The sequence below is a fragment of the Lissotriton vulgaris genome, chromosome 2_1 (genome assembly GCF_964263255.1).
Source record: "Lissotriton vulgaris chromosome 2_1, aLisVul1.2, whole genome shotgun sequence".
NCBI classification, from domain to species: domain Eukaryota; kingdom Metazoa; phylum Chordata; class Amphibia; order Caudata; family Salamandridae; genus Lissotriton; species Lissotriton vulgaris.
The window spans coordinates 1,915,753,333-1,915,780,598 of NC_141687.1; the positions used below are offsets into that span (position 1 = coordinate 1,915,753,333).

The 27,266-nt window shown below is 43.5% G+C and overlaps 1 protein-coding gene across 1 annotated transcript in view; it reads right to left on the reverse strand.

The window, feature by feature from the left end:
* The window catches only part of SV2B (synaptic vesicle glycoprotein 2B), a 281,226-nt gene that overhangs the window by 130,638 nt on the left and 123,322 nt on the right, over positions 1-27,266 (reverse strand). The window contains exon 3 of the mRNA XM_086958097.1: positions 26,627-26,778. Coding sequence (XP_086814223.1) covers positions 26,627-26,778 — 152 coding nt within the window. The remainder of the gene's footprint in view (positions 1-26,626; positions 26,779-27,266) is intronic.

Genomic DNA, 27,266 nt, shown 5'->3' on the forward strand with positions numbered 1-27,266 from the left:
TTATGGCTATGGTCCTTTCCTGTTTAGATTACGGCAACGTTCTGTACAATGGAACCCCCGCTTACGCCTTCCGGAGACTCCAATTGGTGCAGAACCAAGCTGCCCGCTTGGTCTAAGGCCTACCTAAATCACATCACATTTCTCCCCTTCTAAGATCCCTTCATTGGCTTCCTATCAAAGAAAGGGCCCTTTTTAAGATGGGATGTATCACGTTTCAGGCCCTCGCGGGAACAGCTCCTTCTTTTATTAAGTCCAAAATCGAACCCTACATCCCCAGCAGACAACTGTGTTCCTCCTCTTTGTCCCTCTTGGTGGTGTCCAGGTTCAAGAAGAGCAGAATGGGAGGCTCTAAGTTCTCTGTCCTTGCTCCGCAATTTTGGAACTCTTTACCTCTCCCAAATAGCTCGATACCATCCTATTTGGAGTTTAGTAGCACTTTGAAAACTATTCTGTTTTCACAGGCTTTTAATATCTAAACCACTTTGCCATCCAACTTAGGATTCCTCCTCAACAGCGCCATGAAACCGCCTGGTTAACGAGCGCTCAACAAATACCCTTAAATTCAAATTCAAATTCCTGGATGGGTGGTTAGTAAGACTTATCACGAAGGGTGTGTATCTGGTTTGGATCAAATTAAAAAGAATGTTAAGTCTGCTCAAATGAAGTCTAAAATCAGATATGATCAAGAAAAACATGTGAAAGAAATTTGTTTGGATATTGGTGACAAGGTTAAAATTAGAAGGCCGTGTACAGTAAAGGGGTCAAAATGTTATCCTGAAACAACTGTTGTTCAAGTCAGCAAACATGCTGTTAAGGTACTTGGAGGAAAGTGGTGGAGTACAAGAAGTGTTGCCAAGGTGAAAAACCCTAATTTGGATCTTGTTGATGTTGAGGCGGAATTTGATGTTTTATCTCCATTCATGAGTGACTTTCAGAGTTCACAAGGGGATGGTAGTAGTCTAAGTATTTCTGAACCTCCTGTAAAAAACTTGGAGTTTAACAAAAGTGAAATGTCATTATCTGATGCGTCTGTTTCTTGTTCCAGATCCAGTTCTAGAATGAAGTCTAAACCTAAATATTTAGAAGAATATGCCACTTAACACATTTTCTATTTTTAGGAGTATGTATTCTAAAATGTTGAGCATGTATATGTACTTTGAAATGTTTTTTTCAATTTCTTTTTCTTTTGTTTGTATTTGTGGGAAGGGAGGTGTGTTATATCCTATGTTTTCTTAGTTATTTTATTTGCAGTGTGTTCTCCATTAGACTGCTTTATCCAAGAGCTTGGGTTGCTCAGTGATTATAGAATGTTAAGCTTCTGATCTTCAGTTGAAGACTGAAGCTTGATGGAAGAACACTCTGACTGATCTAGTGCTGTACTTGTTATTCAAGAATAAACTTAATTCATAAGTTTACTCCTCTTATCTGTGATTCTTGGACACGACAAGTGGCTATAGCTATCCTTCCGAATTGCAAGCCCCCTGGCCTAGCTGGCCTGATCAATGAATTTTATGAAGAGTTTGCCTCCATCCTTGCACCGCATCTCCATGAACTTTATGAGGATGCATACAATCGGGTATTCAAACCGCCCACTCTTAGAGAAGCCCTTATTGTCGCTCTATGAAATCCTGATGAGGCACCAGTGTATTGTGAATCTTAAAGACCCCCAATACACATGTCAAACTTTTAACTAAAACATTAGCAATTTGATTGCAGTATCTCCTTCCTAGTCTGGGTTTGTGCCAGCACGCTCTACGACACATTACCCATGTACTGTCTTTGCATGCACCATCAGCTCAATCCAAGCTTAAAGGCAGCAGCAATGTTATAAGACGCTGCCAAAACCTTTGCTTCAATTAAATGGGAATATATGTTTGCAATTTTGCATAGAATGGAAATACCTCACATTTACCTACAGTGGTCAGGCTATTATACACGGAGCAAACACAAGGAGATGATGGATGGAGCGCTGAAACTTTTCAGAAACTCGCCCCCCCCAGTCACAGATCTGGGTTGAATCCATCATCATTCTTTAGCTCACTTCGCCACCTCAGTTCAGACCCAGCTATATACAAATCAGTCTTCACCCTGTGCCTCATGGGAACAGTCCAGCCCAAACTGCCAAGCCAGTTCTTCCCTGAACCGGAAACAAGCATCCTGGGACCCATTTCTGGGTAACACCCTTCATCAGCCAGGCTAGCTTGAATCCAGTGGCAAAGTGAGTAAGAGACCCACGTCTGGGCATACCTTACCAATTTAGGGCAAACAAAGCAAACACAAGGAGATAATGGATGGAGCACTGAAACCTTTCAGACACTCGTGGCTCACTATTATACACGGACCCAACTGCTTGTGTGTGGGTGAATGGGATTACCTCTGCTGAAATATGCATATCTAGAGGTGCCAGGCAAGGATGTCCTCTTTCCCCTCTATTCTTTGTGCTCAATTTAGAGCTACAGAAGTGCGCTCTCCATCATCGTCACTCTGCTTAACCTTTACATTTTACACTTCAGCCATTGTACTTCTCGATGTTATGGTATGTTAGGTACCTTAACATATAGTGATTCAACAGATTTTCACGAATTTACAACCACATTTTATTGATTATTTTGGGTTGTCTTTCCTCACTAAATAGGAGCTGATGTGTTAAGTCATGAACTATAGATAAAAATTTTGCTAAACTTAGTTCATGATTTTTTGCTAAAATTAATTTGTGTATCTATCTCCCAAAATCTGTTTTCAGTAAAGATATTTTGAAATACATATCCCTTTGCTCTGTTTTACTTTCCACCTTCCATTATTAATTTATCTATATACAACAAAATCGTTATCCTGTGGATACTATTGAGTGTGTTACTGTGGTACAACTCTTAACTCAGACTGAATAAGTTAAAAACAAATCCCTTGTAGCACCTTTTGTTTTGAATTACATATTGCCCAAGCCTACAAGGGTTTATTGGGTTTCCCCTGCCTATAACAATTAACATATAGTGAGCACAAATCACACCGGGAGGGGTATCTCGTCATAATAGGGTCCTCTATCCAAGAAGGCAGCACTAGTGTAGAAACAACTCCATCTTAAGAAGCTTTCTAAATTTAAGGTGATCTGTGAACTTCCGTAAGCGAATGGTTAGTTTGTTCCAGTAGCAGGAAGCTAAGTAGGAAAAATACCTACCCCCAGAGCATGAGTTCCTGATTCTGGGAATAGTCAAAAAATGATTTGACTAAAGATCTTAAGAGTCTACCTGGCTGGTAAGGTGTAGGCTTCTTGGCCAGGTATAAAGGTATGATACCATTCAGTGATTTATGCACTATGCAGCAGATCTTGAAAATTATTCTCCTATGCACAAAGAACCAATTGAGCAAGGTTAAAGGGGAGTAGAGGCCACACTGGAAGGAAGATTTTGGATGAGGTAGGTCGCTGTATTTTGGGCCACTTGAAGTTTGGAAAGTAGAGACTCGTTTGTGGCGGCTAGTAGGGCGATGTAGTAGTCTATGCAACTGATCACTAATGCAGGGACTTTAGTTTTGCATACCAAGAGTGGGATTAAGGCAAAAAATCTACGTAACATACTCATCATATGAAAGCACATGCCAGTGGTAGCCACTACCTGATCTTTCATGGTAGGCATCTGATCTAGGCAAATGGCCAGGTTTTTTACTGTGACTTTAGTGCTAGGTGCTGTGCCCTATTCCAACTGCCACCAATCCGGGGACCCAAGCAGTTGGGTTCTACCAAACAGCATGATCTCCGTTTTGCTGGAATTCAGCTGCTGAAAGTTCCTGGTCATCCAAGTAGAGATGGATTTCATCCCATCTGCAAAATGTGCTTTCATATTATGCAGATTTTTATCAATTGGGTAATTTATTATCATATGCATATATTACCAACAACTACGAAAAAATCATGTCTCTTACTTCCTACATTTGATTTTTGTAATTTTGGTGCCTTTTCCTCATCAGAACTTACTCTATTTTCATAAATTGGGAGTTGAATTTACATTGCGGTATGTTTTCTACTTTTGAACTTTTTTGGTACTCATAAATGCTTTACACATTTCTCTAAAATTAATTCTGCCTGTTCTGTGTTATAGATACCAAGGGATACGCTCAGGGTTAAATTATTGGGATCTAACTGGACCTGATAACGGTTTTTGCCATTATTAATTGAAGAGGACCACAATCCACTGCAACTAATAATTCACTTTCTCATATCAATAATATGCAAATGTGTAGTGATTTCAAACCCAAGCTGAAAAGGTTCATGGTGTAGAAAAATCTCAAATAATAAGAGAAACATATTTTAACACAGAAGGGAAAACAAAATGTCCTTGCTTATTTGCACCTAGATTCCAATACATTTTCAAAACATGCTGCCTGGTCCATAAGTTTCTAAACAGCAATGGGCCTAAATACTTAGCCAATAAACTGATAAGATATAAACCAGCCAGAATCCTTCGCTCATCCAGCAAACTCCTCCTAGCCATGCCTAAAGTACGCACAGGCAGAAACTGAGGCAGAGCTTTCTCCAAATTTGGCCCTGAAACCTGGAATGCCCTTACCCTGCATCTTCGTGTAGAACAAAACCACAAGAGATTTCGCAAACTACTGAAAACCTGGCTCTTTCAGCGCTACCGAGTGACCACTCACAGGTTATGTCAGTATTTTGCTAGCGCTGCGAGACCTTCGGGTGATGCGCGCGTCTAACAAATACCAAATACAAATACAATACCAATGAACATTTGGCCTAAATGTATGGCAGCTCACAATGTAGTCACCCCAAACCTGTTAGGATAAAGTTTTAAGGTATGATATTCTTGGTTTTAATGTGTATCTAACAGCTGTGGGCCAGAAAGAAATGTTGGACAATACTTGGAGGTTCCAAGCAGTGAACAGACATCCGTGTTCATGGAAAATTTAAGTTTTATGTTCTGAGGAATTCATGAAAGATCCTACTCATAACGGATCACAAGACAGACCTAGAAGACTAGAATATGACTGGTGGCTGCTATCCACATAGTCGGCAGAGACCACCACCTCTGCTCTTCTGGCAAAAGACCACCCACACTTTTAGAAAAACTGGTCATGTCAGCCAGTTTACATTATCTTTCACTTTCCTTCTGAACAAAAATCACTTGCCTAGATGGGCATGAAGTTTTTTCTTATATTTTTTATTTACTGAGCGCGTTGGGCGTACTATTGTTTTCCTATGTGTCACGACATTGCCTTTCACAGAGTATGTGGACAGGAAAAGGGAGTATTGGAAGACCCAACCTAAGTAAGGGTACCCCATGAATGTTCTGAAGTCGATGGATTTGTCATAGCTGGAGAGCTGTAGGTCTGTTTCCCCTGGATAGGCTGCTAAGGCTTCATCATGGGGAACCCATTAATACCCACACATCTAAATGAGCAAGAGTAACTGCATGTTTGGTAGGGGGGTAGACATCCTGATTTATTTTTTTTCTCCCATCCAACTAAATTCAAAATGACCACTAAAATTGCAACTTCAAATCAAAAGGTGTAAACCACCCATTTTATCATATCGATCACTGATAATATTCCATATCCTTCATATATTACATGGTTCCCAAACCAACAAGCAACAGCGTAAGCACATTCAAAAAACTATTTCTATAACATCTAGAGAGCAGTGCAAAAGACAGTATAAATCTCTTTATCTCAACACTTTCAATGTGGTGCCATCAACAGGAAGTGATTCAAGTAGAGACTAGTGGCACAATGTACAGATTCCTGTACTGCAACAGACAAACTGAAAGCTGTAGCACTAATGATAGTGAGACAACAATAAAGATGACAGAACACAATGAACAATATGTAGAAAAAGTTATTTCATTGCATTAGATTGGGCAATTTAGTAGCATTAGGCCAACTGGCATAAAAAAAGAAACAATATTGAGATATAGTCAACTCTACGTAATTAGATAATTCTTATATTCTAAAAAAATCCAAGCACTTTCCATCAATTTCTCAACCATGCTGCACTAATGGAATAGCAGACTGAACGTCCTGTGTGCTGCTCATGTTACTTTCTGGCTTCTGTTAGAAGCCGGTCTCAGTAGAAAGAGAAAGATAAGACAGATTGAAAGTGTTAGACAAGGCTCAATTTTTGACATGTTTCCAAAATGATTGCGTCTCTTTATTTTGCTTGTTTTAAAACTCTCTGCACTTTACCATTGCTAAATAGTGGCAAAGGGGCTGGGTGTTTTCTCTAAAAGTATTTTCCTGCCCTAAGCATTTGATGCCTGCACCCTGCAACTTGGGTCAAAGGACTAGGTGTAAATAGCAGTTGGTATTTGTGGATTGCTCCCAGATAGTGAGACAAAGGGGAATTGGTTCTGGCAGGATGGGCCATCTCTGATTTGATGAGAGGGAGGAGCTGTCATCTACCACACTTGCATATCACAAAGCCTCCCCCAGAACACACTCATAAAGGGTTTGACACTAGCCTTTTGAGTCCTCAGACAAGCCAGAACGTGGGCAGGAAATTCCAAATACCTCTAGGGGCGGAAACCACAAGGAACCTTCTCCTACTTCAAAGTGGGCACCATGTATTACTAATGGAGCCACAGACCCAACTCTTCAGTACACATCTGGACCTGTGGAAAATTCAGAAGGACTGCTGTGATGCTCTGCATGAAGGACTGCTATGCTTCAGCACTGCTGCCTGAATGAGAAGGAGTAGACCTGCATCTTGAAGGAATTACTCTCAGAGGGACTCCGAGGGCTAGTTGCCTGGCCTCCTGATCAGAGCCGTAGAGGCAAAAAAGGTTCCAACCACCTTGAACCCTTCCACTGGATTCTGCCTGTTGTGAGTCTTTCCCCAAAGTGGTGCCACCCCAGTACTGGACTCTTGGAAGTGGATCTGAAGATGCTCTTCTAGCCCAGATGTTGTCCTATGAGCATAAGGGTCGCAGTGTGATGCTTCTCCTCAGAGCTGTATAGAAACCGCCAATGCGCAACGCATCCCAGATGCAGTACCTGGCATCGCAGTATGCAGCTTCCTCACAACCAGAGCTGTGCGACGCACCCTCGAAGCAGGCTTTCTTATAACAAACCCCTCATCAATGGCTTCCTTGACGATGATGCAGTACTTCGAATTGCATTCTGCATCTTCCTTGGAACAGCCACAGCGTGACCCATCCTCAATGCAGAACTTCGCATCACAAGCCCTTCATTGACGGTATCCTCAATGATGTCAAAAGACTCTGAATTGCAAAACAGCAACTTAGCCGGACAGACTGTGCGCAACGCATTCTCAACACGGGATCCAGCAACGCACCACAAACCAAGCTTTATGGTACTTCATTCAACAGGCATAACTTGGTCCCTGTATTCAGCCTGTCTCCATTGCAGTCTGCCTGAACTTGTGACTTTGTTCTGGTCCAGTAAAATCAGTTAACCACAATTCGTTAGTCATGGTATATAAGTGTGATTTTTAAAGTACATGATTTATTTTACTTATTGGTGGAGTAATATTCTTCATTCTTGGTATCAGAATCTGGAGTGTGCGTTTAAAATTAAAATTAAACATCACAGTAAATACAGAAAGTAAACCAATCACTTAAATTTTACACACAACAAAATAAATGTAACAACTAGAATCTTGCTTTAGACTTCCACTTGATTTGAGCAACGTGGCTGCGCTCCGTATTTACTGTGCAGTCCACATAGGAGGTAGTCCTTTAAATGGTGTGACTTGGAGGACAATTCTGTTATCCATCTCTGAGGTATGTGTCCAAAAAGTAATTTATTGTATTCAAGATTGGATGGCTCCTCCAAAAGAAAATGTTGATGTGTTTCGGCCCATGGCCTCCTGAGGAGAAGAAGGAAGTGACTTAATCTCCTGATAGTGTGGTTGGCTATCGGTGTTTAGATGACAAGGTGTGCAGGGTACTCGGCGATCAAGGTCGCAGTCTGGAACGGGAAAAGCCTTCATCCGCTATATATCTGCCCAGCAGACTCGTGAGGAAATGAGAGCAATGGGGTCGCACTTAAAGCAGCAAAAACGTGGAAGGATACTATTTCATTGAGGTGTTCCGGTCCGATGTTGTTGAGGGATTTGTAGGCGTGGGTTGGGAGTTTGAAGGTGACGGAGAGCCAGTGGAGGCCTCGTAGGTGTTGGGTCATGTGCTCGTGATGCATTGGCCTGAGTACGAGTCTGGCCACAGGGTTCTGGATGGTTTGGAGTTTCTGTAGAAGAGTTCTGTTGATACCTGCATAGAGGGTGTTGCCGTAGTCCAGTCTGCTGGTTATGAGTGTGTGAATGACAGTCCTTATGCAGTCTGGGGGGATCCATTTGAAGGTCTTACGGAGGATGTGAAGGCAGTTGAAGCTAGTGGAAGCAACGGCGATGATCTGATGGTTCATGGAGAGGAAGGAGTCAAGGATGATGCTGAGGTTCCGAGCGTGATCTGTAGAGGTGGGTGGGCTCCCAAGGGCAGTGGGCCACCAGGTGTTGTCCCAGGTGGAGGTGCATTGTTCGAGGATGAGGACCTCTGTCTTCTCCGAGTTAAGCTTCAAGCAGCTGTCTTTCATCCAGGCTGCCACGTTCTTCATTCCTTCTTGGAAGCAGAGTCTGGTGTCTTCGGGATTCTTCATGAGTGAGAGGATGAGCTGGGTGTCGTCGGCGAGGGAAACAATGCTGAGCCCATGCTGTCTAATGATGGATGATGGCGAGGGGGACCATGTACATGTTGAAGAGAGTGGGGCTGATTGATGATCCGTGGGTTACTCCGCAGTTGGTTTCCGTGTGTTCGGAGAGAAAGGGAGGGAGTCAAATCCTCTGGGTTCTGCCTGCGAGGAAGGATTGAATCCAGTCAATGGCGGCTCCTTGTATCCCCGCATCATGACATCTGGCTGCGAGCGTACGTTGTGAAACTGTGTGAAAGGCTGCGGAGAGGTTTAGAAGGATGAGGGCCGCGGTGTGTCCCTGGTCTAGCAGCATGCAGATTTCATCAGTGGCGGCGAGGAGGGCGGTCTCAGTGCTGTGGTTGTTGCGGAATCCAGACTGGGAGGCATCTAGGATGGAGTTCTCTTCGTTGAATGCAGTCAGCTGGGCGTTTAAGAGTCTTTCAGTGACTTTGGACGCGAAGGGGAGGAGAGATGGGCCATTTGTTTTTCAGGTCCGTTAGGTCGGCCTTAGGTTTCTTTAGGAGGGGTTTCACCTCCGCCCGTTGAAGTGGGGGGGTGACTTCAAAGCAGCTTCTTGAGGTGCACAGGTCCCCTTTCATCCCAGCCCCTTCTGCCAGGCTCTCTGTGGGTGTAAACAATTATTTGTGTGAGGACAGGACTCAGATGTAAGTGTGAGCTCCCTCTCTTCCATCCTGCCCAGGAAGGCTATCATAATGCAGATAAATGTAGATGATCCTCTGTCACACCCACCCTTCCTGTGTTTGTGGCTGTCTAGAGGGAATGCACAAAGTGTAGCTGTCACCCAGTCCAGATGTATATTGGAGACAGGCTGCAGAAACACAGAGCAAAGTTAAGAGCAAAGAAATGTTCAATTTTTAAAAGTGGCATTTATAAAATAGTAATGTCAAATCCAACTTTAGCACTACATAGGATTTATCATTACCATTCCAAATATATGGAACATGACTTAGCTATTCCTTTCTAATCATAAATTACAGCTTAATAGTGTTTCAAGGAATTCCCAATGCAAGCCTTTGAGAGGAGTACACCTTACAGCAGCGAAGAACGAATGTATCTGTTTGTCACTATCAGGAGATGTACAACTTAAAAGTATGTTTGCACAGCACCTTCCCCATTGGGCTACCAAGGGCATACATTAGAGGTAATAAAAGGGGAGTTTAAAGATTGGAAAGTGGTTTGAAATGCCAAGTTGCAGTGGCAGTAGACTGCACACATAGGCCCTGCAATGCCAGGCCAAAGGTTTGAAAGGTTACATGTGTGGGTGGCACAATCAGTGCTGCAGGCCTACTAGTTTCATTTAGAGTGCAGGACCTGCACAATGGAGACACAGTCGCCCTCATCCTCCTCGACCTCTCCGCTGCCTTCGACACAGTCTGTCACAGCACCCTTCTTCAGCGCCTCAGAGACGTAGGAATCCAAGGAAAAGCACTGGAATGGTTCACCTCGTTCCTCACCGGAAGAACACAGAGAGTCCGCCTCCCACCATTCAAGTCAAAGGCCTCTGAAGTCATCTGCGGCGTGCCACAAGGATCGTCACTCAGCCCCACCCTCTTCAACGTATACATGAGCCCCCTTGCGGCCATTGCTCGCCAACACAATCTCAACATCATCTCCTACGCGGATGACACTCAACTGATCCTATCACTCACCAAAGACCCTAACACCGCCAAAACCAACTTACACGAAGGAATGAAAGAAGTAGCCGAGTGGATGAAGCACAGCCGTCTGAAACTGAACTCAGACAAAACAGAAGTCCTCATCTTAGGCACCTCCCCCTCCGCCTGGGATGACTCTTGGTGGCCAGAAGCCCTTGGAAAAGCCCCCATCCCGACGGACCACGCACGGAACCTGGGCGTCATCCTGGACTCCTCACTCTCGATGACCAGACAAGTCAACGCCGTTTCATCATCTTGCTTCAACATTCTTCGCATGCTCAAAAAAACATTTCGCTGGATCCCCACCGAAACTAGAAAAACAGTCACCCACGCACTGGTCACGAGCCGCCTGGACTACGGAAACACACTATACGCCGGTACCACCGCAAAACTCCAGAAAAAACTCCAACGCATCCAGAACGCTGAGGTAATATAAATTTTATGATCAATTATGTCCCCTATCTTAGACCCCACCGACTCCGTGTACGCGCTACAAGTACATGTATGTTCCCTCCACTTCAAGCTATGAAGACGCAAATACATTTGCGTCCAACGTTAACATGTCCTCTCTCAGACCCACCATGAATGGGTCAAATAGTCCGTTCCTAAATATGCCATGCCAACGTCTTTTTGTAGTATGCTTTACACGTTTTTCCTGCTCTGGCAAAGTAGGCCCTGAATTTCTGCCATCGAGCCACTTTACTGGCTTCTGACTCTGAATCTCAGCCCAGGCTGTCTTTGTACCCGTGAACTCTGACTTACTTCCAGCGCGGTCCCCCGTGCTCAGCTCAGCCTGTTGCCTGCCAAGACTGACTATAACCTTCGAGTTATCTGTTCCGCTCCTCGAAAATGCATTCCTGCCTACTAGCTCCAGTAAACATTCCCCAGCTGCAGAGCCAAAGGGCATCACTGTCTCCGTGCGAGTAATTCATGGCTCTGTCTCCACGGTAGGCCCATGCCCTCCCTCGCACCCCTCGCTTCTCATGCAGACACCCAGGCGCTTATACACGCACTCACAGTCAGTATAGAATAGCTTCTGCCCCAGAGACCTTTCCGTTCAGATAATATGGTTCCCAAACATCAGATATCAGATATGATAGAAGTACAAGTTGATCTGACATGCCAGACTTCTGTCTCTTTCCGTCAGTGTAAATGTCAAGTTTCCTGCACCCTCAAGTTACACGTACATTACACGTCATGCAGCTGCGCGCGCATCCAAGTCTCCGATTTCTGCTGACACTGCCGGATTCACTCACGGATCCGCCTACTTGTGACATCATGATAAATGACGTTCTTGTTCACACCTTCATACACGCCTATTGTAACGCCTTTTGTATTACGTACATGCACTCTTATCTCTCTACTCAGCTGTTACGCCTCCTGCCTATGCTTTTACTGTAATGCATTGACTATATATATGAATGCCTGTCAATAATGTATTGTCGCATACTCGCTTACTTGCATATCATTGACTCTGTCAGTCTGTCCCTTCCCGAACCCTGCGTGGTGACGGAACGGTATGCCACCTTGGCTCGAGCCAATATGCTAATTACCCAATTCCTTTTTAAGGAATAAAACCCACTTTGAGAAACCTCAAATATCACGGATTTTGCCTCTTATTCATTATGAGTTATCCTTATTGATTTTACCGCATAGAAATTCAGTACCAGGTAATTAAATTTACCACATAATTGGCGCCCGAACAGGGACCCCTCCCCCATCTCACGCGCCGGAGGTGCTTTGCAGGCCTAGCCCCCTGCCACAGCCGGACGGAAACTACGCGTACCCGCAGGATTTCCTGTATCTCCCTCAGGCCAACGGAGGTGACTGAGGCTGCGATCGACACCCAGACGAGGCGGTGAGGAGTGCGGAGGATCCCGACCAGAGCCTAGCTGAGAGAGCAAGATCCGAGGTATACAGAGGCCCACCAGGTTCCGAAGTTCCGAAGTATCTGCGGCACGAGTCGAGTCCGAGTCCAGTCCGAATCCAGTCGAGTCCAGTCCAGAGTTTCCGAGGCCTTCTGTTTCCGTGCTTCCCGGTGAGTACCGTTGCTGGGGACGCATCTAGACGTGCACATTAGTTTGTGCCGGTCAAGACAGGTTTGGGTACACAGACCTGGTCTGCACTGTTTTAGACAGTGTATCTGTACTGTTTAGCAGTATATCGAGTCTGCACTGTTGAGCAGTGTATTTAGTATTATGCAGTCAACGAGTTTTGTTCTGATTATTGTTGTTCGTTTCAAAATGTTTTAATGTGTCTTAAAATGTCGTGGTATGAGTGATTGTTCGATCTTCAGTATTGTGATTATTGTGTTCATTGTGTTCATATCCAAGTAAGAACCAAGTAGCCAAGTTTATTAAGATGCCGTTGTTCTCCAAATTAAGACAGATAAAAACTAGGAAGGGGATACTCGAGGAAGCCGTTCCCATTCCACCTAGGGACACTCCAGGGTACTTTATGTACCACAAACACGGCCTAGATGCCGTTCTATTTCTCGATTTATGGGTGGACTACACTAAAGACCTAGCAGAGAACCAGAGATGGCCCGCTGCTGGGACATGGGATGCAGAGTGCATCATAAGAGTAGAAGAGGCATTACGGAAAAAGAAAGCCAGACAGTCACAGAAGGATGCCATCGAATTATGGCGTAAAGAATCACATAGGCGTACAGAAAAGGCACTTAGAAAAGAAGAGAAAAGGAAAGAGGACTCTGACAAGGCCCAAGAAAACGTATTAGTTGAGGAAGGTATCCGAGTAAAAATAGAACAAGTAGACAGACAACTAAACACCATTAGGAATGGTATGTATCCTCTCCTGGCCGAAGGTTTACCCAAGGCCACTCCGGAAGTACCAAAAGATCTATCACCTCCTATGCTCCCGATTAAAGTACATCCCAAAACCGCGAAGGATATTTTCCTTTCTTCCTATCTAGATGATGTAGTGCCCGCGTATGCTAATTCCGCACGGCAGCGCACACCTCCTGCTGGTGGCGCTCGACCCCGAGACAATCAGCACCTACCCCCGCGACAAGCTACTCCTCCGCCTCTTCCTCCCGTTCCGAATGTTCTTCCAGCTCTTCCCGCACCCATTCTTCCCACTTTTCATCCAAATAACCCTTTCGGAGCCGGTGCCTCAGGAGGCGCGTCCGGAGGAACGATAGATTTTCAGACACCTCCACAAGTACATAGATTGACTTACAGAGACCTAGCACAACAACGTACACCTCGATCAGCCGATTTTGATATAGTAAAGGAACGTCTCGGGGATTGTAGATACGATCCAGTACCCGGTAGAAATGATGACAGACTAATACTCGCATCAGTACGACTAAGACGGGTTACCAATTTCTTGTTAACCCTACCCGGAATGGTTGAACATCTAGACAGAATATATCATTTTGTCCAAACAGGGCAAGGACCTGAAAGTATTAAGGAAGCCATGGCTCATCAGAAAGTTGACACTCAAGCCAAGATATTACGGTTTTTTATAAACTGCTTAATAAGAGAACAAGATAGGCCGGGGATGGACCCGGAGGAAATGAAAGCACTTCATAGATGGGGTCAGAATATAGCAGACGGGAACCATGATAAACAGAATAGTATAAAAAACATGTACCAAAGAATCAGAAGTGAAGTGTTAAAAATACATGAAACAAGACTGTTAGAACCAGAAAATGAATCAGACAAGCTTGAGTCCTCAGAGGAGGAGCAACAAGAAGAAGCTACAGGACCAGTTAGAGAAACAATAGCGTATGTAGGTAAAGGGAGACCTTTTAATAATTCAATGCGTTCAGTGCGTCCAGAAAGCAAAAGACTTTTTCAGGAAGCCATGTGGAATCCGAGAACTCCTGAACACTTATTCCAAGCTACTGACAGCAGACTTCGAGAACGAATGGGGTACCATGTACTCGATTCTATGGACGAACAAGAACTAGCTAGGTCAGCAGTACAATGGGCTGACAGTTCCGAGAAATATAGTGATGATGCGTTAGTACGCACGTTTTTGAACATGACACCAAGCGAACAGCGTTTAGCTGGTACATACATGATACAACACCTACTTCTATTGTATAGAAGTCAACATTCCGATCCAGGCCCCCTGCATGATATATTAACAGAACTACTAATGAATAAATGGAGAGGTCCAGGTACCGACCTGATTAAAATAATTCTAGAACATCGACACAGATATAGTGCCTTTCTATGTCCACAGTCTGAGCCAACACACTCCATGGAAAGAAAAACGTATTACATGGATAGACAGAATCCGCTACGAGAAGTGCACCCAGTTCAGAATGCCGACAACACACTTAGACGCGTGTTCGTGTACACCCCTATAACTAAAATAGAGTTATTGGAAATGAAGAAATTAGTACCTAGCCATGATAAAGACCCTGCAGGTTTTCACCGTGAAATAAAAGACATGTTACTCATGGGTGATTATACTTATCCCGACCTTATGAAAATATTGAAAGTACTACTGCCCCCTGGTATCTACGAGAAACTTAAAGAAAAAGAATGGGAAGTGGGAAATGCAAAGATTGATTGGACTGCATTAGAGAACGAAGAAAATACTAGAGTCCCAGGTCTAGGGCTTGGAGAAAAGGTTAAAGTATTACCAGGATTGTTAGTGCAAGTATTGCCACGTTTACTAAGCACGAAAAAGGAAGATTGGGGTGCAATCTCAGCCTGTAAACAGAAAGCCGATGAAGATACTAGTGATTTTTATTCTCGATTCGAAAAATGTTTTGGTATTAACAGCGGCCTGAAACCAAGTAGCGAATCATATCCACACCTTTTTGTAACAAAATTAGTCGAGAACTCACTGCCCCAAGTAAAGAACAGAGTATTAAAAGTCGAAAGTACTTGGCAAGCTAATACCCCTTCACAAATGTTACAAATGTTACAGTATCACCAGAATAGAATTAGAGAAGAACAAGAACATGAACAAAGACGCATGAAAGACACGAAAATGAAAATGTTAGTTGCCCAGTCAGTTCCTGCTGATGGTCACAAAAAGGGTGCGACCCAGTCTAGTCATTCGACGGCTCCTGTCAAAGGGACATGTAACTATTGTAAACAGCCAGGTCATTATGTAAACGATTGTGCAGTTCTGAAACACAATATCTCCACGGGTAAGACCAAGGAGAGACCGCGTGCACCTAGACAAGATCAGGCCCAACAACAAGTACCACAGAATATACAGCATATTCCGCCCATGCCAGTTTCACAACAGACTGTAGCAGTGCCACAGCAACAGCCTATTTCTGCAACACAGAACACGACACAACAGATGTACCAGTATGCACAAAATGATTACCCCGATTATCAGCGATACACATGAAACAGCCTAGAGAGGGAATTTGGCTTGCCGCTTATTGAAGTTCCTGTAGATCAAGAGGGTCCTTATGTACACAGTCAGGTGTTAGGGAAAGACAGAAAGTTTTTAATTGATACAGGGGCAAGCAGGACCACAATCAGTCACAATGAGGTTCCAGGGGCACCCCTCTCAGGCTCACAGAATGTTTCCCTTGGATTTTCAGGAAAGCCTATTATTAATGAAGTATCACAGCCACTTCCTCTGGCAGTGGGTCCTTTGACACGGACAACAGATCTATTGCTTACGAAATCATGTCCAGAAAACTTATTAGGAATTAAAACATTGAAGGCTCTAGGAGCTATAATATGCTGCTCTCCGGAAGGAGTACGATTATTCTTACGAGATTTTAAAGGCCATTACGTGTTAAGAGACATGGATCCCCGGTTGCAGAATGTACCTGCACACTTGTGGGCGCAAGGCCCCGCGGATGTAGGTTGTATGAACATTACACCATATCGAGTCACACTCAAAGCAGGAGTGGTATTACCACGAATTCGACAATACAAGTTACCCCCAGATGCTGTAGTGGCTTTACTGAGAATCATTGATGAGCTCATCGCACAAGGAGTGGTCGTAGAAACCGACTCCAATGTATGTAATTCTCCTATCATTCCAGTTCTTAAACGTACTGAGCCAAATGCACCACCTGTTTATCGATTAGTTATTGATCTGCGCGAATTGAATAAATGCATTGTACCACAGTACCCAGTGGTTCCAGATATCTCGTCATTACTGACAGCTATTGATTCAGAAGCAACGTTCTTCACTGTAATTGACCTTAAGAACGCCTTCTTTAGCGTCCCTATTGACCCAGAAAGCCAATACTTGTTCGGATTCAGTTTAAATGGACGAAGTTTCAAATTTTCACGCGCACCTCAAGGATTCACAGAAAGCCCCAGCATCTATAGCCAAGCTCTGAAAAAACAACTCGACAGTATACACATGCCTGTTAACACCACCCTACTTCAATATGTCGATGATCTGTTGATCACCGCCCGAAGCGAACCCGAATGTGAAAAAGCATCACTGACGGTTTTAAACTTTCTGGCTGACAAGGGACACAAGGTATCTCCCTCGAAGCTACAATTCTGTGTTCAGCAAGTTGTGTACCTGGGTCACTTGCTGTCCAAAGTGGGGAGACAGCTCACTCCAGATCGCATCCAGTTAATTGTAAACATGTCACCACCGAAAACACAAAAGGAGGTGCGGGCTTTTATAGGCCTCACTTCGTACTGTAGACAATGGATTCCCCAATATGCATTTCTAGCAAAGCCACTCATTAAATTGACAACTCAGGAGGCAGCGACATCGAATGTCCTCCCTTGGACTCAGGAACATACACAAGCTTTTGAAGACTTAAAGAAAGCCCTATGCCAAGCACCCGTTTTAGCAACACCATGTTACAATAAGCCTTTTACACTTTTTGTCACAGAACGTGAAGGTACTGCATTATCAGTCCTCACTCAGGAACAAGCAGGTTCACACAAACCGTGTGCTTACTTTTCTAGCACATTAGATCCAGTAGCCCAAGCTTTACCTGCATGTTTGAAATCAGTTGCAGCGACAGCATTAGCAATCAGACAGAGTGATTCCATAGTAGTAGGACATCAATTGACAGTACAAGTTCCACACTCCGTGGAAGTTCTTTTAAATCGCACACAAACCCAACACTTGACCATAGCAAGACTGACAGGATATGAATTGACATTGTTTCAACCACATATAGAAATTAGACGCTGCAGCACATTGAATCCTGCCACACTTTTGCCATTAAGCAGTGTAGACCCACTGAAGCATGATTGTATTGAAGTCATTACTATTACGACGAAACCCAGACAAGACTTGACAGATGTCCCATTACCAGACCCAGATCTGACACTTTATGTGGATGGCTCATGTATGAGAACAGGTACAGGTGAATTAGTGGCAGCTTATGCAGTCACAACAGACACTGAAGTTATTGAAACCAATTGTATCGACACACTGTCAGCTCAAGCAGCAGAGCTTATCGCTCTGACACAAGCCTGTATTCAAGCCAAAGATAAAAGAGTTAACATATACACTGATTCACGTTATGCATTCGGAGTCGTTCACGACTTTGGAGTTCTCTGGCGAGAGAGAGGTTACTTAACTTCTCACGGTGCCAACATTCAACACGGTCCCCTCATTCAAGCCCTGTTAGATGCGATACATCTACCAACTTCGATATCTATTATGAAGTGTAAGGCACATACAAAGATTACTGATATGATCTCCCAGGGTAACGACCTGGCAGACCGAACAGCTAAGCAAACTGCCCAGAATCAAATTCATGTAAACGACTCGACAAAGACAATAGTTCCGACACAATCACACTGCATGACAGTCAAGGATCCCACACATGATGTAATTGATATACAGACACATGCCACACCAGATGAAATAAAGAAGTGGACTGAACTAGGAGGGATCCAAACAGATCAGGGATGGATGACGAAGGGAAAATCTACATGGTTTCTCCCCGATTCCATGGTTCAAGTCATCATTAACACTATCCATAGCCCAGCACACCTAGGAGAAAAAGCGATGCTAGACAGTATCCAACATATATGGTCCAATAAGAACTTAAGGGCAGCGGCAAAACAAAAAGTGCGTACCTGCATGATTTGTTGTCAGTTCAATCCAGGTAAAAGCATTCCTGTAGAGAAAGGTGGATTTCAGCCTCCCGACCACCCTTTTGAAGTCCTCCAGATGGATTATATCCAGATGGAACGCTGTCGAGGATTCAAGTATGTCCTCGTAGTTGTATGTGCACTTTCACGATGGACCGAAGCATACCCAGTTCCCGATTACACTGCTCCGACCACTGCCAAACAGCTGGTTCGTGAATTCTTCCCACGGTATGGTTTGCCCCGTATCGTGTACTCAGATAACGGTCAGCCATTCTCATCTGAGCTTGTAAAACACATTACACTTCTGCTAGGTTATCAGTGGAAGTTCCACTGTGTCCAGCATCCCGAGGCGGCCGGTCTCGTGGAGCGCCATAATCAGACATTGAAGATCCGACTTTCAAAAATATGCAGAGAGAAAGGCGTTGACTGGATAGTAGCCTTGCCAGTTGCCCTTTTTTATATGAGGATGGTTGCGCATTCTCGTACCGGGCTATCCCCGTATGAAGTGGTCTTTGGTAGGCCACCAAATATGTGGGGGACGCCTATACCTCGTAAAATTACAGATGTTGACTGTATTATGCTGACAGATTACCTTGCCTCCTTGATGTCTGCACTACAATCTTGTCGTTCACAGGTAGCTGCAGCCTTTCCCGACAACACCGAGGTGAAGCCCCATGAAGTGGTCCCCGGTGATTTTGTGTTCGTGCGGAATTTTGATCGGAGAAGTCCACTGGAGCCCCGCTGGCAGACCCCGAAGTTGGTTCTTCTAACGACAAGGATGGCTGTTAAATTGGAGGGCAGAAAAGGATGGCTGCACTCGAGCCACATAAAAAAGTTTCACAGACTTCCTTCGGACTTGGACTGTAAGCCCTGCCCTCCTCCACAAACTGACTCAAAACTCCCCCTGGTTGAGAAAACCGCTTCTGAAAAATATAGACTAAAATTACGGTCTAGCAAGTCAGACAGTTTAATTGTTTAAGTCCTCCCCTAGGTGAATCGGTTAAATTAGTTTCTGACATGTATCCCCTAGATCGAGATAGAGAGAGAGATAGACAGAGACAACTGAAAAAACGTGCATATTGTAAATCACTTCGTAGTCACTGTATAGTGACATTATTAATTATGTTTTTTCTAAGTCTTCTGATTATTGCCGCTAGTATCTTGCTGCACTCCTACTACCCTATTTTCAAACATGTACAATCTGCTTATAACGTTACTGCCGAACATTCCTTTAATGAGTTACCTCCACATGAACTTTCTTACAGACTTGCGCTGCGCAACAACACATTCATTAGTATGCTACATCACTCCCATCAGACTAACAATGCTACAAACTGCTGGATATGTGGCCGACTCCCTCCCTATCAGAAATACAAGGGAGTTCTGCCCCTTTTTCCATATCCGTTCACTCACAATGGCTCCTGTGGGGCATGGTTTAGATTGATTAATTCCCTAGATTCTGATATTGCTGTTTACGATGGAAGCTGGGTTTGGGGAAACTTGAACCTAGTTTTACTTAAAGTCTGTTACCCCGACGAGAAGGGAATTCCCACTAGAATAGGAACTGATTTAGAAAATGAAGTATATGGATTAGGTAACTACACAATTAACCTCATGATTCTGACTGTTGAATCCGAGACTGCACCAGTTTTACCTGCCATGTCAGTATTACCAGTCAAAGGTGAATTATGTATCAGAAAGAATGGTTCCATACACTTAGGTCAGAGTGAATGTACTACTGTGATCGAATTCAGTGATCAAGGCAAATCCACTTTTAGAGCTACCCGTCATTCCTACTTTGTCTGTGGCCATACTGCATACATACGTTTGCCTCCAGATTGGGATGGTACCTGTTACATTGCATTCCTTCTGCCACCTGTTTTCCTAGCTCCTCCTGATTATCACAGAAATACCGATCTAGTAACGAGCAGACTCAGAAGAGATATCTCACTTGTCGATTACACTGAAACAGCATGGGAACAATATACCGATTTTAATAAAGGATTCTTTTTCTTCTTGGGTCCTGTCCAAAATAGTAAATTAATACGCAGATTAACTAGAACACTTGAAGCAGTAGTGAATGAAACTGCCTCCGCCTTAGGTAACCTAACCGAAGAACAGTCCGCGATGCGGGTTGTTGTCCTTCAGAATCGTCTTGTTATTGACGTCATCTTGGCAGATAGAGGTGGAGCCTGTAAGGTCATCGGGTCAAGTTGCTGTGTTTTCATTCCACAAAACGCACCATCTGTATATCAAGCTATTACACGTCTCCATAAAATTGCAAATCAGATACATCAGAATCCAGGCACCTGGACTTGGTCCGGTTGGTTCTGGACGACGTTGACCGCTTGGGGATGGAAGATCCTATCCTTCCTAGGCATTGGCCTTCTCATAGTATTCAGCTGTTGCCTGTGTTTACAATGTGGACCGGCGATTTGCGGCCTGTGTGCCACATCATGTATTCCGAATTCAAATTCCTATTCAACACGTCAAAAGAATAAAGAAGAGCAAATGATGTTACATGAACAGATTGATCGGTTCATGCAGATTGATATATCATGAAGGGTCCGTAGGGGACAAGGAGGGAATGAGGTAATATAAATTTTATGATCAATTATGTCCCCTATCTTAGACCCCACCGACTCCGTGTACACGCTACAAGTACATGTATGTTCCCTCCACTTCAAGCTATGAAGACGCAAATACATTTGCGTCCAACGTTAACATGTCCTCTCTCAGACCCACCATGAATGGGTCAAATAGTCCGTTCCTAAATATGCCATGCCAACGTCTTTTTGTAGTATGCTTTACACGTTTTTCCTGCTCTGGCAAAGTAGGCCCTGAATTTCTGCCATCGAGCCACTTTACTGGCTTCTGACTCTGAATCTCAGCCCAGGCTGTCTTTGTACCCGTGAACTCTGACTTACTTCCAGCGCGGTCCCCCGTGCTCAGCTCAGCCTGTTGCCTGCCAAGACTGACTATAACCTTCGAGTTATCTGTTCCGCTCCTCGAAAATGCATTCCTGCCTACTAGCTCCAGTAAACATTCCCCAGCTGCAGAGCCAAAGGGCATCACTGTCTCCGTGCGAGTAATTCATGGCTCTGTCTCCACGGTAGGCCCATGCCCTCCCTCGCACCCCTCGCTTCTCATGCAGACACCCAGGCGCTTATACACGCACTCACAGTCAGTATAGAATAGCTTCTGCCCCAGAGACCTTTCCGTTCAGATAATATGGTTCCCAAACATCAGATATCAGATATGATAGAAGTACAAGTTGATCTGACATGCCAGACTTCTGTCTCTTTCCGTCAGTGTAAATGTCAAGTTTCCTGCACCCTCAAGTTACACGTACATTACACGTCATGCAGCTGCGCGCGCATCCAAGTCTCCGATTTCTGCTGACACTGCCGGATTCACTCACGGATCCGCCTACTTGTGACATCATGATAAATGACGTTCTTGTTCACACCTTCATACACGCCTATTGTAACGCCTTTTGTATTACGTACATGCACTCTTATCTCTCTACTCAGCTGTTACGCCTCCTGCCTATGCTTTTACTGTAATGCATTGACTATATATATGAATGCCTGTCAATAATGTATTGTCGCATACTCGCTTACTTGCATATCATTGACTCTGTCAGTCTGTCCCTTCCCGAACCCTGCGTGGTGACGGAACGGTATGCCACCTTGGCTCGAGCCAATATGCTAATTACCCAATTCCTTTTTAAGGAATAAAACCCACTTTGAGAAACCTCAAATATCACGGATTTTGCCTCTTATTCATTATGAGTTATCCTTATTGATTTTACCGCATAGAAATTCAGTACCAGGTAATTAAATTTACCACAACGCTTCAGCCAGGCTCATACTAGACATCCCGCGTAAAGAACACATCTCTGGTCACCTGAAAAACCTCCACTGGCTCCCCGTAAATAAGAGGATTACTTTCCGCCTCCTAACCCACGCACACAAAGCACTTTACGAACTTGGACCCGAATGCCTCAACACACGATTGTCCTTCTACACCCCCTCCCGTCAGCTGCGATCCTCCAACCAAGCCCTTGCCACTGTACCTCGCATCAACAAAACCACCATGGGTGGTAGATCCTTCTCCTACCTGGCAGCTAAAACCTGGAACTCACTTCCCACTCACCTTCGCCTTACTCAGAACCACCTAGCATTCAGAAAGCAACTTAAAACTTGGATATTCGACAAGTAATTCCCCACCCTCCCTCTAGCGCCTTGAGACCCTATGGGTATGTAGCGCGCTATATAAATCTCTTGACTTGACTTGACTTGACTATGGTATACCACTTTACAAGGGACTTACAGGTAAACTAAATATGCCATTCAGGTATACACCAATGTCACCATGTTTAGTGGAGAAGCACATGCACTTTAGCACTGGATAGGAATGGTAAAGTGCTCAGAGTCCTAAGGCCAACAAACAGATACTACAAAAAAGTGGAGGTAAGCAGGCAAAACATTGGGGGAAGACCACCTTAAGGATTTCAGGTCTAACAGTATTGGTTACACTTAATATCCCAACCCCATTTTTGTAGGAAAAAATCTTCAAAAGATAGATCCACCAGCAGCTAAAACATGAACAGCAAGAAAGAATATATTGTTTTTTCTCCAAAAGACTACAATCCTTAAAACCACGCCAAATCAATCTGGTCTAACTACATAACAGCCAGGGTTCCAGTTTATACACCACAATACCGTGTTATCCATTTATATTCATCTCCCAATAGAAATATATTTTGGAACAAATAATTTTTCAATATCCTCAGCCATCATAGTAAAATCATGAACTTTTAAAAAATAAACAGTAGCTGAAATCAAAGGAGGGTCAATAGCAGGCTGCTAAACAATGGAAATCCAGTCTAAAAAAATAAGTCTTTTCCAGCTCCTGGAGGCACGTTACAGGTCGTTCACTATCTTTTGTCAGAGTTCTTTGTAAGGAGACCAAATACTGCAAGACTGCCTTCCTACACAATGGAATATCTAGCATATTCTCTAGTAAAACATGATCATCCCCAACCAAACCAAAACCTTGGTGTCTAACCTGCCCCTGGAATGTTAGTGTTACTCTTTGCCTCCATATCTCTGTTTTCACTGCAGGAAGACCAAGCACTATGGTAATGCAAGAGAGAGCTCATTCTCTGCCATCAACCACCTCCTGACTGTATATTAACAAGACCTGTGTGGCGCACCTTGTCCTACTAAACTGACAGTGCCATCCACCTTCAGCTAATTCACTGCCTGGAATTATTGTCTCTACAGAACACTGATTGGTAAATATAAGAATCTTAACCACCTTAATAAATATACCCCGGTTAGGCTGCAACTCAAGTCTCAGAGAAACTATGTTCAATCCATGGTAACTACAGCACAAGCAGTGTGTGTACATTTCAAGGAGCACCAACTATTTTAGAGTAAAGAGCAAACACAAAAACTTTGCCAAACTAATTTTGAAAACTAGCGAAAAGGATGATGAGCAACAAGACACATAAGTAATTAAAACTGGACAAGAGGGCCTAAAGATATGAATGTGTAATATTTTAAGGCAAAAAGCACCTAGTAAAAGTAAAATGCTGTAGAGTTCGTTCTTGACAGGATCTAGACATGATTTCAGGCTGACCCCAATAGAGCACCAAGCAGTTCATGCATATGAGAGTTTATAATTTAGGAATAGACTCATGAGTTGGAAGTCAAAATCCTTTGGTAAAACAGTGTCCAATGGTGAGACCGATGAAGGTCCCTCAAAGTCGAATACACTGTTGTATAGGTCCTGCTTGCCTGATTGAAGCAAAGAAGACATAAGAAGTGCCAGGTAGGGGTCAGAGATAGAATAGAGTAGGAACCCGAGTAGGAGCAGAGGGCAGAAAGGGAAAAGAGGAGAAGATTGGGGAAGGAGATTACAAAGGATTGAATTGTGAGAGAGGGATTTCAAAGAGTTGGGCATGGAAGAGGGTAGAGATTGAGTAGTATGGAGGTAGTGAAAGAATCGGGAAGGTAGCATGGGGTCACTGTAGATGGAGAAGGAAGTACTAGGAAGTTTTGAAAGGAAATGGCAGCAGCCAAAAAGTGGTAGGAAAGGGATCAGTATGTATCAGTAAGGTTTAAACGCAGGTACAGGAACCAGCTGGGGTATTGGATGATGAAGTTGGGAAGGAGGAAGTAGGGGGATAGAAGAGGTGGTCAGAGAGCAATGGTTAAGAAGAGACAGATCATGAAGGAGGGAAAAGGGGGACCAGGGGCGGAGAGATGTGGATGCAGTAGCAAGTAGTGGGAAAGCTGTGGCAGGGAAGGCGAGGGCACGAAGAAGTAGGACGGGAGCTATACGAAATGAGTCAAAGGGGAAAAGGAAAGAGAATGGATAGAACTAGGATAAGCAAACGGATAATGTAGGAGGGGAAGTTAAGGAAAGAAAAGAAATGAAAGAAAGAGAGTAGATGAAGAATTGGGAACAGGAATGTTAGGGAAATAGTCATGCTAACTGTCCTGTACCCCTCTCAGATGACTTATCCCTGCTAAGTGGCCAGCTATTAACTACACCCCAGCCATGGTGTGCCCTGGGGCCAGAACATTGTCCTCTGGCAGACAGAATTACCAACTCCAGCCAAGGTTTTGTATTGATCCCTGGAAATAGTATGTGTGCCAAAACTGCTTTTAAGCACAACGTACACCTTTCCGCATTGGAAAATAATTTTAAAATATTCCCCCGGCATTTTCCCAAGCGGAGATATTTTAATCATACCCTGGTCTATTTTATGGAAAATTATTAAGCTACACAGTGGTACAGCTTTTAGGCATTCATTCTCTGTGAGGACACACTTTACATACTGAGTGCTTTTTTGCATATTAGGTTCCATGCCCTGTGTGTTTACAAGACAAACTTTAGGAGTGGTTCATTTATATATAATAGGATTTCTTACATTGTCCAGGCATATATAATAGGTTTTCTTAAATTGTCAAGGTCCTTTATCCCTTCCATATGTTACTGCAGTGCCTTTAAATTGCAGCCTTTAAACTGCAGCCCAACCAGAGCATGGTGGTGCTCTTGTCAGGTATATATTTTTCTCATATATGTGGGTCGTATAAATGCATGACGTTTAACTTCCACGCAACTGGTCCAATATCTGCAATTTCCACAATCGAATCAAGTGATGACCGTGCAGAAAAGGAAGATTTCTGCCACTTTACTACTATTTAGTTGGTCAGTCTCTAAATGTTCCTCTTTCACCTAGGTCTCAAAGCCTCATTCAATGGGCTAATTAGCCATTGGCAGATTTATTACAACAGACGTGAATGGAAATCTACTTCTAAAATTTTTGGCAAAAAGTCACATGTTCATTACCAAACAAATTTCATGTAGGAAAAGTTATTCAGCTACCTGGGATTCCTTAATGAAAAAGACAAACCCCTCATCCGACTCGCATTTGCATCACAACATTATGACATGTGACAATTATTTTGTTACTATTTTATTCAGGTAATGGGATGACATAACAGAGCTGATGCAAAACAGGGTAGGTTCTTCTTACTGAGTTACATTATAATATGACATTTTACTGTTTCAGGTCTCTCTTGCTTTATATTTATATTTCTATCTTTACTTTTTCAAAAATTTAAAAGCACGTTCCTTTTTTCTGATCTTTCTATAAACCAATGATTTGGCTTCCGATTCGATAAAGAAATAACTGTTTATGCCTAGTTTATTTATTTACCCATGAATAACAAAGCAAGAATAAAAAATAAAAACGGTCTTTACACAACAATCCAAATATGGGAATTTTAAATTTTGATGCACCGATAAACAAATGAAACAGAGAGAATTAATACTGCCCGGTGAGTCTATTTTAGAACACATTTTATATTAACCCCTTCCATGCTCATGACGAACCCCAGCCGTCATGCACTACGGTGCTCGTGTGCTGATGACGGCTGGGGTTCGTCACGGCCCGCCCCTGTTCGTGCTGTTTACAGCACACCAGGGGAATCGCGGCCGCATCGAAGGGGTTAAAAACAAGTAGAAGAATCAATAGAGAAAGAATATTATTGAGCCATATATATATAAAATGATATGTAAATACCATAGAATGTGCACTATTCACCCAATGATTGAAAACCAACGTTAAGTGCAATGGTTCAGCACTGAAAACTATTGTTCATACAATGGTGGACAATTCCTTTAGGTTAGATAATATAAAAGATGAATTGTAGTATATGTCTTTGCAGCATTGTCTGGGTCTCTTACCATAGTGAGGGATGATGCTCCATGCCATTGCTGATGCGTAGAGTGCACCCATCATCCAAAACATGCATAACCAGCTGAGATGCTCCCCACGCTTCTCACGACAAAGGAATTCAGAGTAATAGGCAAACACGATGGGGAGGGATCCTCCAATTCTGTTTAAAAAAGAAAAGCACACCTATCACTTATACGGGAGGTATTTGCGAACAACAATACAGAATAACTGCAAAACAATTTTTGATTGAATATAAAACAATGGGAGGCACCAAGTGAGTGAGAGGCAGAGAAACAGAGACAACAGGGGTGAGTCAAAGGAGAATGTGGGTGACAAAGAAGTAAATAGATAGAACTAGCTAGGGACAAAGAGAGGAAGTGAGAGAGTGATCAAGAGGATGGGCAAGAAAAAAGAAGGGAGTGAAAAAGACTGTAAATAATTTGATATGTTAAAAGAGAAGGAGAGAGAATAGATTTGGAACTAATGAGAGAGAGGGATTGGGAAGTAGAGACACAGAGAGCGAGTAACAGAGAAAACGTGAGGCAGAGATCCCACAAATGTACATACATGTATGTCTTTTTGCTTTCGCGATTGTGTATGTTGATGGTGGTTGGTATTCCCTGAAGAGGTGAGTTTCCTATTTCCTTT